The sequence below is a fragment of the Lagenorhynchus albirostris genome, chromosome 13 (assembly GCF_949774975.1).
Source record: "Lagenorhynchus albirostris chromosome 13, mLagAlb1.1, whole genome shotgun sequence".
In the NCBI taxonomy this organism is placed as follows: Eukaryota; Metazoa; Chordata; class Mammalia; order Artiodactyla; family Delphinidae; genus Lagenorhynchus; species Lagenorhynchus albirostris.
Genome location: NC_083107.1, coordinates 10,047,347 through 10,061,597, shown reverse-complemented (window position 1 = coordinate 10,061,597; position 14,251 = coordinate 10,047,347). Strand labels below are relative to the sequence as shown.

At 38.9% G+C, this 14,251-nt stretch overlaps 1 protein-coding gene across 4 annotated transcripts in view; it reads left to right on the top strand.

Moving 5' to 3' along the window:
• The window catches only part of NPHP1 (nephrocystin 1), a 73,868-nt gene that overhangs the window by 16,771 nt on the left and 42,846 nt on the right, over nucleotides 1–14,251 (top strand). For 3 of the 4 annotated variants that reach the window (XR_009543987.1, XR_009543988.1, XM_060168460.1), the window contains exons 5-11: nucleotides 4,077–4,230; nucleotides 4,544–4,645; nucleotides 8,380–8,480; nucleotides 8,810–8,852; nucleotides 9,834–9,921; nucleotides 11,414–11,508; nucleotides 13,445–13,573. Coding sequence is in view for 1 of the 4 variants with exons in the window: in XM_060168460.1 (XP_060024443.1) it covers nucleotides 4,077–4,230; nucleotides 4,544–4,645; nucleotides 8,380–8,480; nucleotides 8,810–8,852; nucleotides 9,834–9,921; nucleotides 11,414–11,508; nucleotides 13,445–13,573 (712 nt within the window). In the remaining 3 variants the exon portion in view is untranslated. The remainder of the gene's footprint in view (nucleotides 1–4,076; nucleotides 4,231–4,543; nucleotides 4,646–8,379; nucleotides 8,481–8,809; nucleotides 8,853–9,833; nucleotides 9,922–11,413; nucleotides 11,509–13,444; nucleotides 13,574–14,251) is intronic. The other variant, XR_009543989.1, reaches the window with a different exon arrangement.

The following is a 14,251-nucleotide window of genomic DNA, read 5'->3' as shown; positions in this document are numbered from 1 at the left end:
TTAAACTGCTGAAAACTAAAAATAATAGAAAATCTTAAAAGCAGTCAGGGAAGTAAAGAAACATATGTACCAGCAAACAACAATTCAAGTTAATGTTGACATCTTGTTAGAAAAAATACAGGTCAGAAGATAATGCAGTGACATCATAAAAGAGTTGAAAGAAAAAAAATCTATCAACCCAGAATTCTGTGTACAGCACAAGTGTCTTTCAGAAATTAAAGTAGAATAAAGACATTTTCAGACAAACAAAAGCTGAGAAAATTTGTCAAACAAATGCTGAGAAATTTGCTAAAGGAAGTCCTTTAGGCAAGAAGGAAATGATCCTACAGGAAACCTGTATTTGCAAGAAGGAATGAAGAGCACCAGTATGTGGGTAAATAGGCCTATTTCTTCTTTTCTAAATGTCTTTAGAGAACACTTGATTGTGTAAAGCAAAATATATATTTAAGAATTTATAATATATAGTCAATTCTCATTATTTGCTGTGGTTATGTTCCATAAAGTTGCTACAAATACTGAATAGGTGAATACTAAACCATGGCTTCTAGGGAAAATACACAGCTAGGTTCCTGTGAGGCTCTGGTCACAGTTTTTTTTGAAACCTGAGTAAAACATGTCCTTGTTTTATGTGTGTTTCTGTTTAAAGATACCTTATTTAATGTATGTTACTGATTCATTAACATTGAACTCACAGCCAACAGCCCTATAATTCATGCCTGAAGAAATCTAGCACACTTATTTTCTCCATTAGGGCACATCACAACCTTCTTGTGCTTTATGGCCATTTAAAACAGCATAGGTAGGTTGCAAGTAAAAGATTAGAAAAAGGTATTCCATGTTAACCCTGACGAAAACAAAGGTGATACAGCTATAGTAGTATCAGGCAGAGAAGACTTTAAGGTCAAAAGTAATTTAATAGATAAATACATCTTATAATAATAAAAGCATCAATTCAATAGAAAAAATTTATCCCTAATGTGTAGACACCTAATAACATAGCTTTACAACGTATAAAGTAAAAATTGTTAGCACTGAAGGAGAGCTATATAATCCACAAACCTTAACCACCTTTACCTGATTAAAAATGTATTTGTAGAATGCTGTATCCAACTAGATAATACACCTCTCTTCCAAGTGCATGTATAACATTAACCAAAATGAATCATAATGGACCATAAAGCAATTGTCAACAAATGTCAAAGGATTGAAATCATGTAGTGTATAGTCTGATGACTTGGAATTACATTAAAACTCAGTGACAATCTAAAACTAATACAATGGTATATGTCAATTATATATCAATTTTTTTAAAAACTCAAATGACAGAAAAATAAAAGTCTCCAAATGTTTGCAAAATAAGTCACATACTTCTATGTAACCTAAGGGTCAAAGAAAATATTACAATGGAAATCTTGAAATATTTTGAATGATAATAAAATACAACTGGGCTGCAGCTAAAGCAGTGTTTAGAGGGAAATTTATGACTTCAAATGCATAGTTTAGAAAAGTTGAAAGTTAATTACTGAAGTTTCCAACCTAAGAAGCCAGAAGAAGAATAACAAATTAAACCCAAGAAAAATAGATGTAAGGAAATAATAAAGAGCAGAAGACAGTGAATAATAAACAGACATACAGTAGATAAAATCAATAAACCCAAAGTTGGTTCTTTGGAAAAGGTAATTAAATGGGTAAATTCCAAGCAAGACTGATTAAGAAAAGAGAAAGAGAAGGGAAACAACAACAATAAAACAGGGAAGAAAACTAATCACTACAGAGTCTACAGAAATTAAAAAGGTACCATGAAGACACTATGAACATCTTTATGCCAATAAATTTGAAAATTTAGATAAAATAAGTTCCTTGAAAAATAAAATGTACTCAATTTACACAAGATGAATAGAAAATCTTAATAATACTACCAAAATATCTACTAAAGAAGTTGAATATATAATTAAAACCTTTCTACAGAATAAACTCTCAGGTTGCTTCACTGATAAATTTCTGCATTTAAGTAAGAAATAACACCAGTATTATAAAATCTTTCTAGAGAATTGAAAAAGAAACATTTCCCAAATCATTTTATGAGTGCTAGATAACTTCAATATCAAAACCTGATAAGAGTATTATAAGAAAAATACAAGGCCTTCATGAATGAATGCACAAACTCAATATAAAGTGTCAGCAAATAGAATCCAGGGCATATAGAAATGACAGTACATCATGACGAAGTGGGATTTATTCTAGAATGCAAGGTTGATTTGACATTGAAAAATCACTAATTGAAATTTACTGTATTAGCATAATAAGAGCCATTTGGGTCTATTTGGCTAGTTTTATGGTTAGCAGTGTCCATTTGCATCAAAGTATTGTTATCCCATTTTATTTTTTATTTTTAAAAATTTATTTCATTTATTTAATTTTGGCTGCATTGGGTCTTTGTTGCTGCATGTGGGCTTTCTCTAGTTGTGGCAAGTGGGGGTTACTCTTGGTTGTGGTGCGTGGGTTTCTCATTGCGGTGGCTTCTCTTGTTGTGGAGCACCGGCTCTAGGTGCACGGGCTTCAGTAGTTGTGGCTCACAGGCTCTAGAGCACAGGCTCAGTAGTTGTGGCGCACAGGCTTAGTTGCTCCACGGCATGTGGGATCTTCCCGGACCAGGGCTCGAATCCGTGTCCCCTGCATTGGCAGGAAGATTCTTAACCACTGTGCCACCAGGGAAGCCTCTGTTATCCCATTCTAAGATAAGCTTCTCTAATGTAAGCGTTAGGAGAGCAAAGACCTCTATTTTGTTCATTGTTACACCCCTAGCACATAGTGTCTGTCACACAGTAGGTGCCCAGTAAATGCTGAATGTTGAATGAATAAATAAAGCTTAGGGAGACTTAACGACTTATCCAAGCTAGTATTTTAGCTCCTCTCTCTTCCCTCCTCAGTATCTTTCCCAAACACCTTTCTCTTCATCCCTAATTCTTAGTTTAAACTGTTTCATGTCTCACTGTTAACAGCCATCTTTGCCTTTAGCCCTTCTTCCAATCTCTTGCCCATGTGATAGCCTGATCAACTTCCTGAAGTGCAGATCAGATCGTGCCTTTCCCTTCCTTCATTTTTAGGGAACACCTTTAGAGGTAAAGCTCACATGGGCTGCGTTCTGCTCACCTCTTTTCAGTCTTATCTCCTGCTTATTTCTCCCAGGCCTCGTCCTACCACTCGTGAGCTACTTGAGGTTCCCTGATCTTGAGCCTCCTTTCTCCACTCCCTTCCTTACTTTTCTACTCCCCTTTTACCTGATTAATTCCAACTCATCCCTCAAGACCTAATTCTAAGGCTTTCTGATCTCCACCCGTGCAGTCGAGGTTAGGTGTCTCTCTTGTGCTTCCTTAGTATCCCGTGTTTACCTCTGCTGCAGTATCTGTTGAACTATATAGTACTTATCCGTCTGATAGATTGTTTTCATTGTCCTCCTTGAGGACAGGGAATTGTGTCTTGTTTTTCTCTGTATCTACTGTGTCTGACACGGAACCTGACATATATCATCATCATCATCATCGCCGACTTTTATTGAAAGCCTGCAGACACTGTTGTAAACACTTTGCAAGTTTGTAACTCCTCTCATCTTCATGATGACCCTGTGAGGCAGGTTCTATTATTATCTCCACTTTACCAATGAGAAATGGGGAGATAAAAAGAAACCTATCCAAGGTCACTCAGTGAGAAGGAGATAGAACCAGAACTTAAACTCAGAGCCCGTGCTCTAATCACTGTACAATAATGCTCAAGCAGCGTCTGCTGAATGGATGAATCCAAGATTTCAGTGCAAGTCTCTTGGCCTCCAGTCCAGCACATGCTTCACCAGATCACATACGTTCCTCAGATATATTAACTCCTCATCACTCTCAGTTCCTCGGTCACATATTCTTTGCTAGATGGTAGAAACTTAGTTGCACTTTCCCTTTATTCCCTTTATTTGCCACTTCCAAATATAGACCAGTTCTATATGTAGAAGTTATACTCATACTCGATCTGGATCTGTTCTTATACGTTATTTCAGGTGACCCTTGTCAAAGAATTATTTTTTGCAGAACTGGGGCGCTTACTGAAGGAGAGGACGATGACAGTTCTGCTGAAGAAGATGAAGAAGAAGAAGAAGAAGAAGAAGATGAAGAGGCCGCAAGTGGAGAATACGTTGCTATTGGAGATTTTACGGCTCAGCAAGTCGGAGACCTTACATTTAAGGTAGTCGAAACAGACTGGAAGCTAACTGAAGGATAAATTTTCGTACCTAACGTAGTAAGAAAACTCTACCTGTATTCCTGGATTAGATATTCCTGATATTAACTTTTCAAAGACTCAATCTGTTTAAATAAAATAAGTGATAATTAAGATTTACAAGCGGTAGTCAGGCGAAATCCTGTTATCAAAGTTACCTGGTAGTAAAATGGTAAAAAGAGTAGACGCTCTTCTGTTTTTGAGAATAGTTTTCATGTTGATAATTCTGAATTTACGGGTAAATTTTAATTTAAAAATTTTTACTTTTATTTTCTTTAAGAAAGGGGAAATTCTCCTTATAATTGAAAAAAACCCTGATGGTTGGTGGATGGCTAAGAATGCCAAAGGAAACAAAGGTCTTATTCCCAGAACGTACTTGGAGGTTAGTCTTTTTTGTTTATTCTTTCCTTTTTCTTCTTCAAGACATTTTTTCATTTATAAGAAAACACTAAGATGTAGTCTTTGATCAATTGACTAGTGAATGACTTAAGGTATAGAATTTGCCTCAGTTGCAGAGGGACGGAGCATGGGAAAGATACTGTGTAGTATAGTGCTGGAGACCTGTGAAGTGCTGTTATGTAGCTGAGCCCTAGCATGCTATCCCACAATGAAGATGTTCTGTGGATTAACGTTGATCATAAAAATTAATAGGTATTTATTATTTGTTGTGAAACAAAACCACAGTTAACTTTGTTTTAACTTCCACAAATATACGACCCTTTACTAAGATGTGGACATACTATATATGCATGTTTATGGCCTATTTCCTTCACATTTCATAATATAGCATGGTCATTTTCTGTGCCAATATATATAGGTCAGTGCTGTCCAATAGAAATATAATGCAAACCACAAATGTAATTTAAAATTTTCTAGTAACGACACCGAGCTGTCTTGTTTTTCTTCGCACCACTTCTAACAGCAACTATGTGTTTCTTTTCTGACACCAAATACATGTTTTTTTTCCACACTGATTCTTTGAAACCAACCAGGTATCCAACAATTCAGTTCAATTCTGACACTAGCTCCTGGAGTTAGCACAGACCTCCACAAGGTAAGGGCTCAGTCCCGTAAGACTGCCCCACTTCAGATGCCCGTCACAAGTCCCCGGGGCTAGCTGTGCTTCTGTGTGACCGGCTCTAAACTTGGAAGTTCCCACACCTTTCCTCAGGTTCAATAATTTGCTAGAGGGACCACAGATCTCAGGAAACACCTCACTTTTGCTTCCCAGTTCATTATAAAGGATATAGTTCAGGAACAGCCAAATGGAAGAGGTGTGCAGGGCAAGGTATTGGGAGAGGGAGGGAGTGGGACCTGGTTCTTCCATGTGCTCCTGGAACCACCCTGCCAGCACTTCAAGTGATGGCCAACCCAGAAGCTCCCTAAACCCTGTCTTTTAGGGATTTTTGGGAGGTTTCATTACATAGACACGATTGATCGAATCATTGGCCGTCAGTGATTAAATTCAATCTCTAGCTCCTTTTCCCTCCCTGAAGGTGAGGGGGTGGGGGGCACTAAAAGTTTCCACCTTCTAATCACTGGTTCCTCTGGCCACCAGCACCCACCCCTCCCCAAGCCATGACCTCATGAGCATAAACTCAAGTATGTTTGAAAGGGGCTTGTTATGAATAACAAAAGACACTTCTGTCACTCAGGAAATTCTAAGAGTTTTAGGAACTCTGTGCCAAGGACTGGCATAAAGACCAAATATGTATTTTTATTATACCACACACATTTTTTAAAAGTAAAGGGAAACAGGTGACATTATTAATTTTTTTTTAAATTAATTTGTTTATTTTTGGCTGTGTTGGGTCTTCATTGCTGCGCGCAGGCTTTCTTTAGTTGTGGCGAGTGGGGGCTACTCTTCATTGCGGTGTGCAGGCTTCTCATTGCAGTGGCTTCTCTTGTTGTGGAGCACAGGCTCTAGGCACACAGGCTTCAGTAGTTGTGGCACACGGGCTCAGTAGTTGTGGCTTGCGGGCTCTAGAGCACAGGCTCAGTAGTTGTGGCACACGAGCTTAGTTGCTCCGCGGTATGTGGGATCTTCCTGGACCAGGGATCGAACCCGTGTCGCCTGCATTGACAGGCGGATTCTTAACCACTGCACCACCAGGGAAGCCCGGTGACATTATTTTTAATAATTTATTTTATCCAACATATCAAACATATTATCTCATTTCAATGTATAATCAATATTTTAAAATCCTTTCTTTTTTTTTAATGCTAAGTCTTCAAATTCTAGTGTATATTTTACACTTAAATAGCACATCTCAGTTTAGACTGGTCACATTTCAAGTGTCAGTAGGCACAGGTGGTGAGTGCCTGCCCTATTGCCCAGCTCAGTTCTGGGTCATCTGTTTCAATGGTAGCATAGTATTCCAGTCTCATTTAGATGGACATTTAGGTTTCCAACCTATAATAACTATAAATGACATTGCAAAGAAGGTAAGATTAGCTTCCGCTATGAGTTACAGAAGAGCTCCAAAATAGTGGCCTAAATAAGGTAGAAGCATATTTCTCTTGTGTGTGGAGGAAGTGTGGAGATGGGCAGTCAAGGAATGGTAGGGCCCTATCTACTATTTTACCCTGTGGGTAGGTGCGAGCAGCTCTTCCTAGGGTTGTTATCTCTTTAGCTTAGGTTGGCTGCTAGATCTTTCGTTATTAACAGTTCCAAGCAGTGAAAGAGGAAAGGGGAAGAAGAAGTCAAAAGGCATGAGTTGCAGTCTTTTAAAGGTTTCTTGGAAGTTACACAAAAAACTTCCAGTTATACCTCCTTGGCCAGAATTGAGTTTCTTGACAACACCTACCTGCAAGGAGGGCTTGGAAAATGTAGTCTTTTAGCTGATTCATTGCTATATTCAGGGATTCTGTTAGAAAAGAAGACCCTGTGTTGTGATCAGTCTGTACATATACCTTGTAGACTGTCTGGTTATTCCCCTTAAATAAATTCCTGAATGCTCATTGCTGGTGCAAAGGGTTTACACCTTTGTATTTTGATTGAATTTGCCATTTTTCCTTTTAGGAAAGTTATGCCTATTTGGACTCCCATCTCCAGCAGCCGAGAGTGCTTGTTTGTCTACACATTTGCCAGTGATGGTTGTCATCAATCTTTTTGCCAGTGTGATAGACCAAAAACCCAAAAGGCTCATTATTGTTTTTTATCTTTTTTTTTTTTTTTTGCAGTACGCGGGCCTCTCACTGCTGTGGCCTCTCCCATTGCGGAGCACAGGCTCCGGATGTGCAGGCTCAGCGGCCATGGCTCACGGGCCCAGCCGCTCCGCGGCATGTGGGATCTTCCCGGACCGGGGCATGAACCCGTGTCCCCTGCATCGGCAGGCGGACTCCCAACCACTGCGCCACCAGGGAAGCCCTCTCATTATTGTTTTTTATTTGCATTTATTGTACTGCTAGTGAGGTTGAGCACGATTTCATTTGCTTTATGACCATTTCTATTTCTTCTTTGTAAATTGCCTTTTCAGTTCATTTTTGTAAGGGATTTTTGAAAATTATATTGATTTATAAGAGTTTTTGTCATATCTTGATGATAAGGATATCAACCCTTAGAAACTTGTGGCAGATATCTTCTTTGTTGACTTTCAGCCATGTTTTATTTTTTATGTAGTTAAATCAAAGTTACATGGTTTTGGTATCATGACTGGAAAGGGCTTTCGAATCTCAAGATTATTTTCTTCGGGGACTTCCCTGGAGGTCCAGTGGTTAAGACTCCACACTTCCACTGCAGGGCGCGCAGGTTTGATCCCTGGTTTGGGAACTAAGATCCACGCGCCATGTGGCGTGGCCAAAAAAAAGAAAAAAAAAAGATTATTTTCTTCTAACTCTTCTATAGTTCTTTTTGCTTTTTTGTCTTTTCTTTTTTTTTTTTCATTTGAATAAGTCCCATCTGGCATTTATTTTTATTAAACTTGTTCTCTGCCTCTGTCATTGTAATTTTTTCATATAGTGACATCAACCATGTATTGAAATCTTTTTCCACTGATTTTTTATATGCCCATCATATACTAAATCCCTGTCTACACTTGAGCCTTTCTGAAAGTAAGCTTATTGGTTGATTTTTGCATTAGGTAAAAAGTACTTCATATTTCAATAATTTTTCAGCCCTGTAATAAAGAAGAAGGCCCGGAGTCTAGTGAAGAAGGCAGTGAAGAAGATGTAGAGGTAGGGGATGAAACGGCAGAAGGAGCAGAAGTTAAACAAAGGTAAAAAGGTGTGAGGGGACATCAAAGTAGGTTTAAGAAACATTTTATTTGTTTATTTTTACTATTATACGTAATTCAAGAATTTCTTGAAATGGAAACAGCTGATAGTTTGGGAGCAGGGCTTTTCATATTACTGTTTGCTTAAGATCATTACAACTTTAACTTGGTGATTATTGTTAGCACATGCTATTATGCTTAGTTGCGGGTAGACTCTTTCAGGTTTTCAGAAGTTACAATTATATACTTTGTTCTTTGATTAATGAACTTCCCTAATTGAGTGAATAGGCATAAACTTTCTGTACGCTCACCTAGCTACCGTTTCTCCCTAGAACCGATTCTCATTGGAGTGCTGTCCGAAAAGCCATCTCAGAGGTTGGTATCTCCTGTCTTATTAATGATGTCTCGTTTTGTTACCTAATAGCTCTGATAAGAGTTCAGATTCAAAACAGGATGGAAACTTTAAATGAAAGCGTTGGATCTTAAGCAGGATACAGAGCATGGAATGCACAGAGCATTAAAACATATTTCTGGTTTAGTAAGCCTATGCCTATGAGGGCTTGGAAATGTCTCTCATTGATTCTGCTTGAATTTTCTATCATTTGGGTAAAGACAGTTGTTAAATTTTGTTAATATTAAAAAATTCCAAAAAGCTCAAAAAAGTAAGAAACTTGGGACTTCCCTGGTGGTCCAGTGGTTGAGACTCCACACTTCCAATGTAGGGGGCATGGGTTTGATCCCTGGTCGGGGAACTAAGACAGGCCATGGGGCGCAACCAAAAAAAAAAAAGAAAAAGTAAGAAACTATCAATAATCCTATCATTTAAAAAGTTGCATAACAAAATGAAAATCCACTCCTTCCATAAGTAATCATCACTAACCATTTAGTAAATATATTCTTTCTGCCTTTTTTACCCTACTTATCACTTACATGGACATGCACGTGTGTGCATGCGTGAGTGTGCGTGTGAGTGTGTGTATGTACATATAGTGTACAAAAAAGCCATTAATTCTTCAGTGCATATCGGTTTATGATATCAACTCATCTGTGACAGGGCAGTACTTTGTGGAGCAGGACAGGCCATTTTGATGGGGGCCATGCAGGAAGCAGCAGGTCTGGAGCACAGAGCTCAGCCCCCTGGGCACTGCATGGGGCTTAGGTCCTCAGGAAAGGCTAGGATTCAGCAGTGGCGTCTTCTCAGGAATTGGGGGTTAAATTGCTATATTCTTCCGCTAAAGTCTGTACATTTGTATTTTTCTTTCGGGGGTTGTAGTTGCTACAGTGATAAAGAGAGAGTATCCTAGAGGTGAGGAAACATGAATGAAACCAAGCAAATTTTTGTTTTACTCTCTTCAGCAGATTAACACCGTTGACGTACTGACCACGATGGGAGCTATTCCTGCCGGGTTCAGGCCTTCCACCCTCTTCCAGCTTCTGGAGGAAGGTAACAGGCGTCCATCAGCCACCACAGACTTTCAGTTAAGCAGTCATGGTTTACATCTAATTTTTCTGGCCCAGCCAAAGCAAGTCATTGAAAAAGTTGTAACATCTCACATCTCTTGGACGCTCATCTTTTCCTTCATCTTGCTTGTGAAGGAGGAAGGAGCCCTGATCCTATCAGAGGCCAAGCCCCCTTCCATTATTTCAAAAACACGACTCTTTGATCAACATTTTCCTGTATCTTCAGCCTGCTCTCCCCTGCCCCACTGGCTGATTCCCTCATCAGTAGTCCTAGCAAACCTAAAACCTCCCACCTTTACGGACCAGCTCCCCGCAACCCTGTCCCATTCTGGATGAAGCCTCCCTTTCTCTGCTTTTCCTCACAGTGACACTTTTCCAAAGAGTTTTCCCTATTCGCTGTTTCTGTTTCCTTACTCATTCTTGGATTGCCCTGTACTTGGCAACATTTGTTCATAAGCTCATTTTAAAGAGGAATAATGTTGTGGCGAGGCTCCCCTGTATACCCTGAGCTGCTGAGTCATCTGTGGAAGGGCCGCTTTGAGGCTTCTCTGTCGGGAGGCTCTTCTCAGCCCTCCCTGAACACCCAGCTCCTTCTCATGCTTTGTTTTATTTTTGTTTTTTATTATAAATCTCTTTTTATTTATTTATTTATTGATCTATTATTATTATTATTTTGGGCTGTGCTGCGCAGCTTGTGGGATCTTAGTTCCCTGACCAGGGGTCATACCCGGGCCCTTGTGGAGTCCTAACCACTGGACCGCCAGGGAATTCCCCGCTTCTCATGCTTTGGGTCTCAGGGTACATTCCCAGAGACACCTTCCATGTAGGCCTTCCTACTCCCATTCACTTGAGCACCCTTTATAAGTCTAAGTCAGCTTATAATTATTTTGTCTTTTGTCTACTTATTTTTTGTAACAGTTTCCCCCACTGAAGTGTAAGCTAATGAGGGCAGGGGCCATATTTCTCTGATTCACGTTTATGTTTCCAGCTCCCAGCATAGCACCTGGCAGAGTAGGAACTCAAAAATGAGTTCTTGGGTGAGTAAAATGATTTTGTAATAGGTATTCGTCATGACACGAGTATGGAAGAACAGTATTAAAATGCTTTTGTGTTAAGAAGTAAAATTAATGATTATATACTTTTTCTAAAATATCTAAAAAGTGTTCACAGATTTTCTGCATTTTACAAAAATATTTGAATGGCTCATCTTCATCATGGGGCATGTTACTGGCCTAAAAGTCTTTAAGATCTTTCCTAAAGCCACTTTAAGATCAGCTCTCATGTGCTTCTATCCTTACATTTCCTGCCGTTGTTCTTATCTCTGTTGGTATATCTGTCTTAGGAAGCAAGTTTCTAGTAAACAGCTTGGCATTTTCAATGTCTGTTTCCTAAGTTTGTACCATAACATCATGAATTTGGGGTTTTGAATTTCATTCGTTCTTTGTAAGAAAATAAAGGAACAATTATTTTTGCAGGGAATCAATTTCGAGCAAGTTACTTCTTACAACCAGAGCTCACTACTTCACAACTGGCCTTCAAAGATCTAATGTGGGATGCTAAAACGGGCTCTGTAAGTATGGTTACTGTCAGTAAAATTATAAATTTTCCAGATTTTGTCATGGTTGCAAATATACAGGTAACGTAAATTGATTAATGCATTATAAAAAAACAAAAAAAAATTGTCTCCGCATTGTAATTTTGAAACACTTAGTGACAGTTTCATGGCTGAGACAGAACTTGGGTCTGTTACCTTGACGTTATCTTGTTTCTCTTCTCCACTGCTCTCTTCTCCCATTGTTACAAAGGAAATAATACTAGGCATCAATCTTCATCATTCTTTGCCTCAATTTTTTCATCTGTAAAAAGGGAAAAATAGTAGTAATACTTCCAACATAGGGTTATTATGAGAATTGCACTGAATGTGTGAAGGGCTTAGAACAGTGCCTGACACATGATGATAACTTAGTAAATGTTAGCCAGTATCATTATTATTAGTGGCAGTAGTAATATTAATTAAATAGGAATGAGGAACTTGGCAGTACTTTCTGATTATACTTTGTGGGGAGCTTGGAGCGGAGGATTACTGGTATCCCCCTTATTTGAAGTAGGAAATGCTCTTGACATTCAGTTCTCCTCCTTAGAAGATATAAACTGCATTTGAGCCCCTCACTCCCCTTCCTGTTTACCTTCTGCCTTTTCTTCCTTGCTCCCCCAGAGCCTCAGGGAAGAATAAGAGAACCCAGTGTGGCCAGGTTTTGTGGGAAGGGGTGGTGCAGAATTTTCGTACTCTTTTCCTTCTCAACCCAAGCATGCCTGGAATCTTTTTAGCATTAAATATCTCCTATTGCAAGTTTACAAATATGTTATATTTGGTGTTTGTAGTATACTAGTACTGAATAAATAGCATTTAATTTTGTGAACTTGTACACAGAGACCTTAATTGTCAGCTCTCATTTTTTAATGGAAAAGGTGACAAACTGTTAAACATTGTCTGAGTTTTTTCAGTGATATGTTATTTAAATGGAAAGGCCCAGGACCATAAAGCAGAATGTTAAGAATTGAAGATGTTCTTAAATTAAAAAAAACTAGAATGCCAGTTTTTTTTAATTGACATTCTGAATTATCTTGTGAAGTAGAACTGAATAACTACATCCAATGGTCAGTGCGTTCTCTCTGTCAAAACATCTATATTAGAAGCCAGGGAATAATGTAGATAAATGCTTGGAATTGAAACAAGGAGGAGCTAGCTGGATAATATTAACGCCAGGTGTCACTGGTCACTATGCTGTGGTGACCTTCTATGCGGACCTGCCTTATGTAAGAAGGAGCTGTAAGAACGAACCTGGAATACAGTTGATTCCATGGTCAGGTCATTCTTTTTCCCTGATTGTACTGACTGTTCTTTTCATCACAATTTTTGTGTATTTAACAAAAAAATGCAAAATTTTTTAGAAGATTTATTTATTTATTTTTGGCTGTGTCAGGTCTTAGTTGCGGCATGCGGGAGGTTCGTTGCGGCACTTGGGCCTCTCTCCAGTTGTGGCGTGCGGGTTTTCTCTTCTCTAGTTGTGGCATGCGGGGTCCAGAGCGCGTGGGCTCTGTAGTTTGTGGCCCGCAAGCTCTCTTGTTGAGGCGCGCAAGCTCAGTAATTGTGGCACGCGGGCTTAGTTGCCCTGCGTCATGTGGGATCTTAGTTCCCTGACCAGGGATCAAACCCACGTCCCCTGCATTGTAAGGTGGATTCTTTACCACTGGACCACCAGGGAAGTCCCCAAAGCAAATATTTTAAATACAAATATTTATGAAAATTTTAACTGAAGTTTTGGGTTAAATTAAACAGACTATTGAAACTTTTCTTGTGTGTGTATGTTGTGTGCAAAATTTATTCTTTTGTTCTTTTTTATTCTATATGCATTTTCTTAAGCATTTACAAAAGGTGCTTTGAAAATGAATTTGTCTTATAAGTCATAAAAGTAAACCTTCCTCATAACTAATTTTTCTCTCAGATTAGGTCAAGACCAAGTCGTGTTTCCTTGATTCTGACCCTCTGGAGCTGTAAGATGATTCCTCTTCCAGGAGTGAGCATCCAGGTTCTGAGCAGACACGTGCGCTTCTGTCTGTTTGACGGCAATAAGGTGAGCTTGCTGAGGACTTAAACCGGTTGCCACCATATGTTAACGCCACATATTAACCACGTACTGCACAGGGTCTGTCTGTCTCTTTCTCCCTCTCAACCTCTCTCTCTCTCCGTGTGTGTGTGTATAAGTATCTATATAAAATGATGTGTGGTACAGTGCAAACTACATGTGTTCTGATGACACAGACTTAACTCCTGGGTCTTTCAATTGCTAAGTGTGTGATATTTATACGTCACAGTTAACGCCTCTGAGCCTTAGATTTTTCACTTACAAAAAGGTACTGATGCCTATCTTCTAGTATTGTATACAGTTCAGGTTTGAAGGTTAGAGTATTGCATTTTTGACAGGTGTACACACCTGTATAACCAACATCCCAGGCAACATATGGAGCATTACCATAACCTGACAGTTGCCTTGTGTCCTTTTCCATTCTGTGCCTCTCTGATTCCTAAGAGAATATTTTTTACCCAGTACCAAAAAATTTGAATAACTCTTTTTATGAGATACAGATGAAACAGTGCATGGATAGAACTTTATGACTTTAATTGCATACACTAGACAAGAAGAAAGATTTTTAAATCAGTGATCTAAGCTCAAACTCAAGAGCCTAGAAAAGGAAGAGTGAATCAATCCCAAAGGAAGTAGAATGGAGGAAATAATAAAGAGTAGAAATTA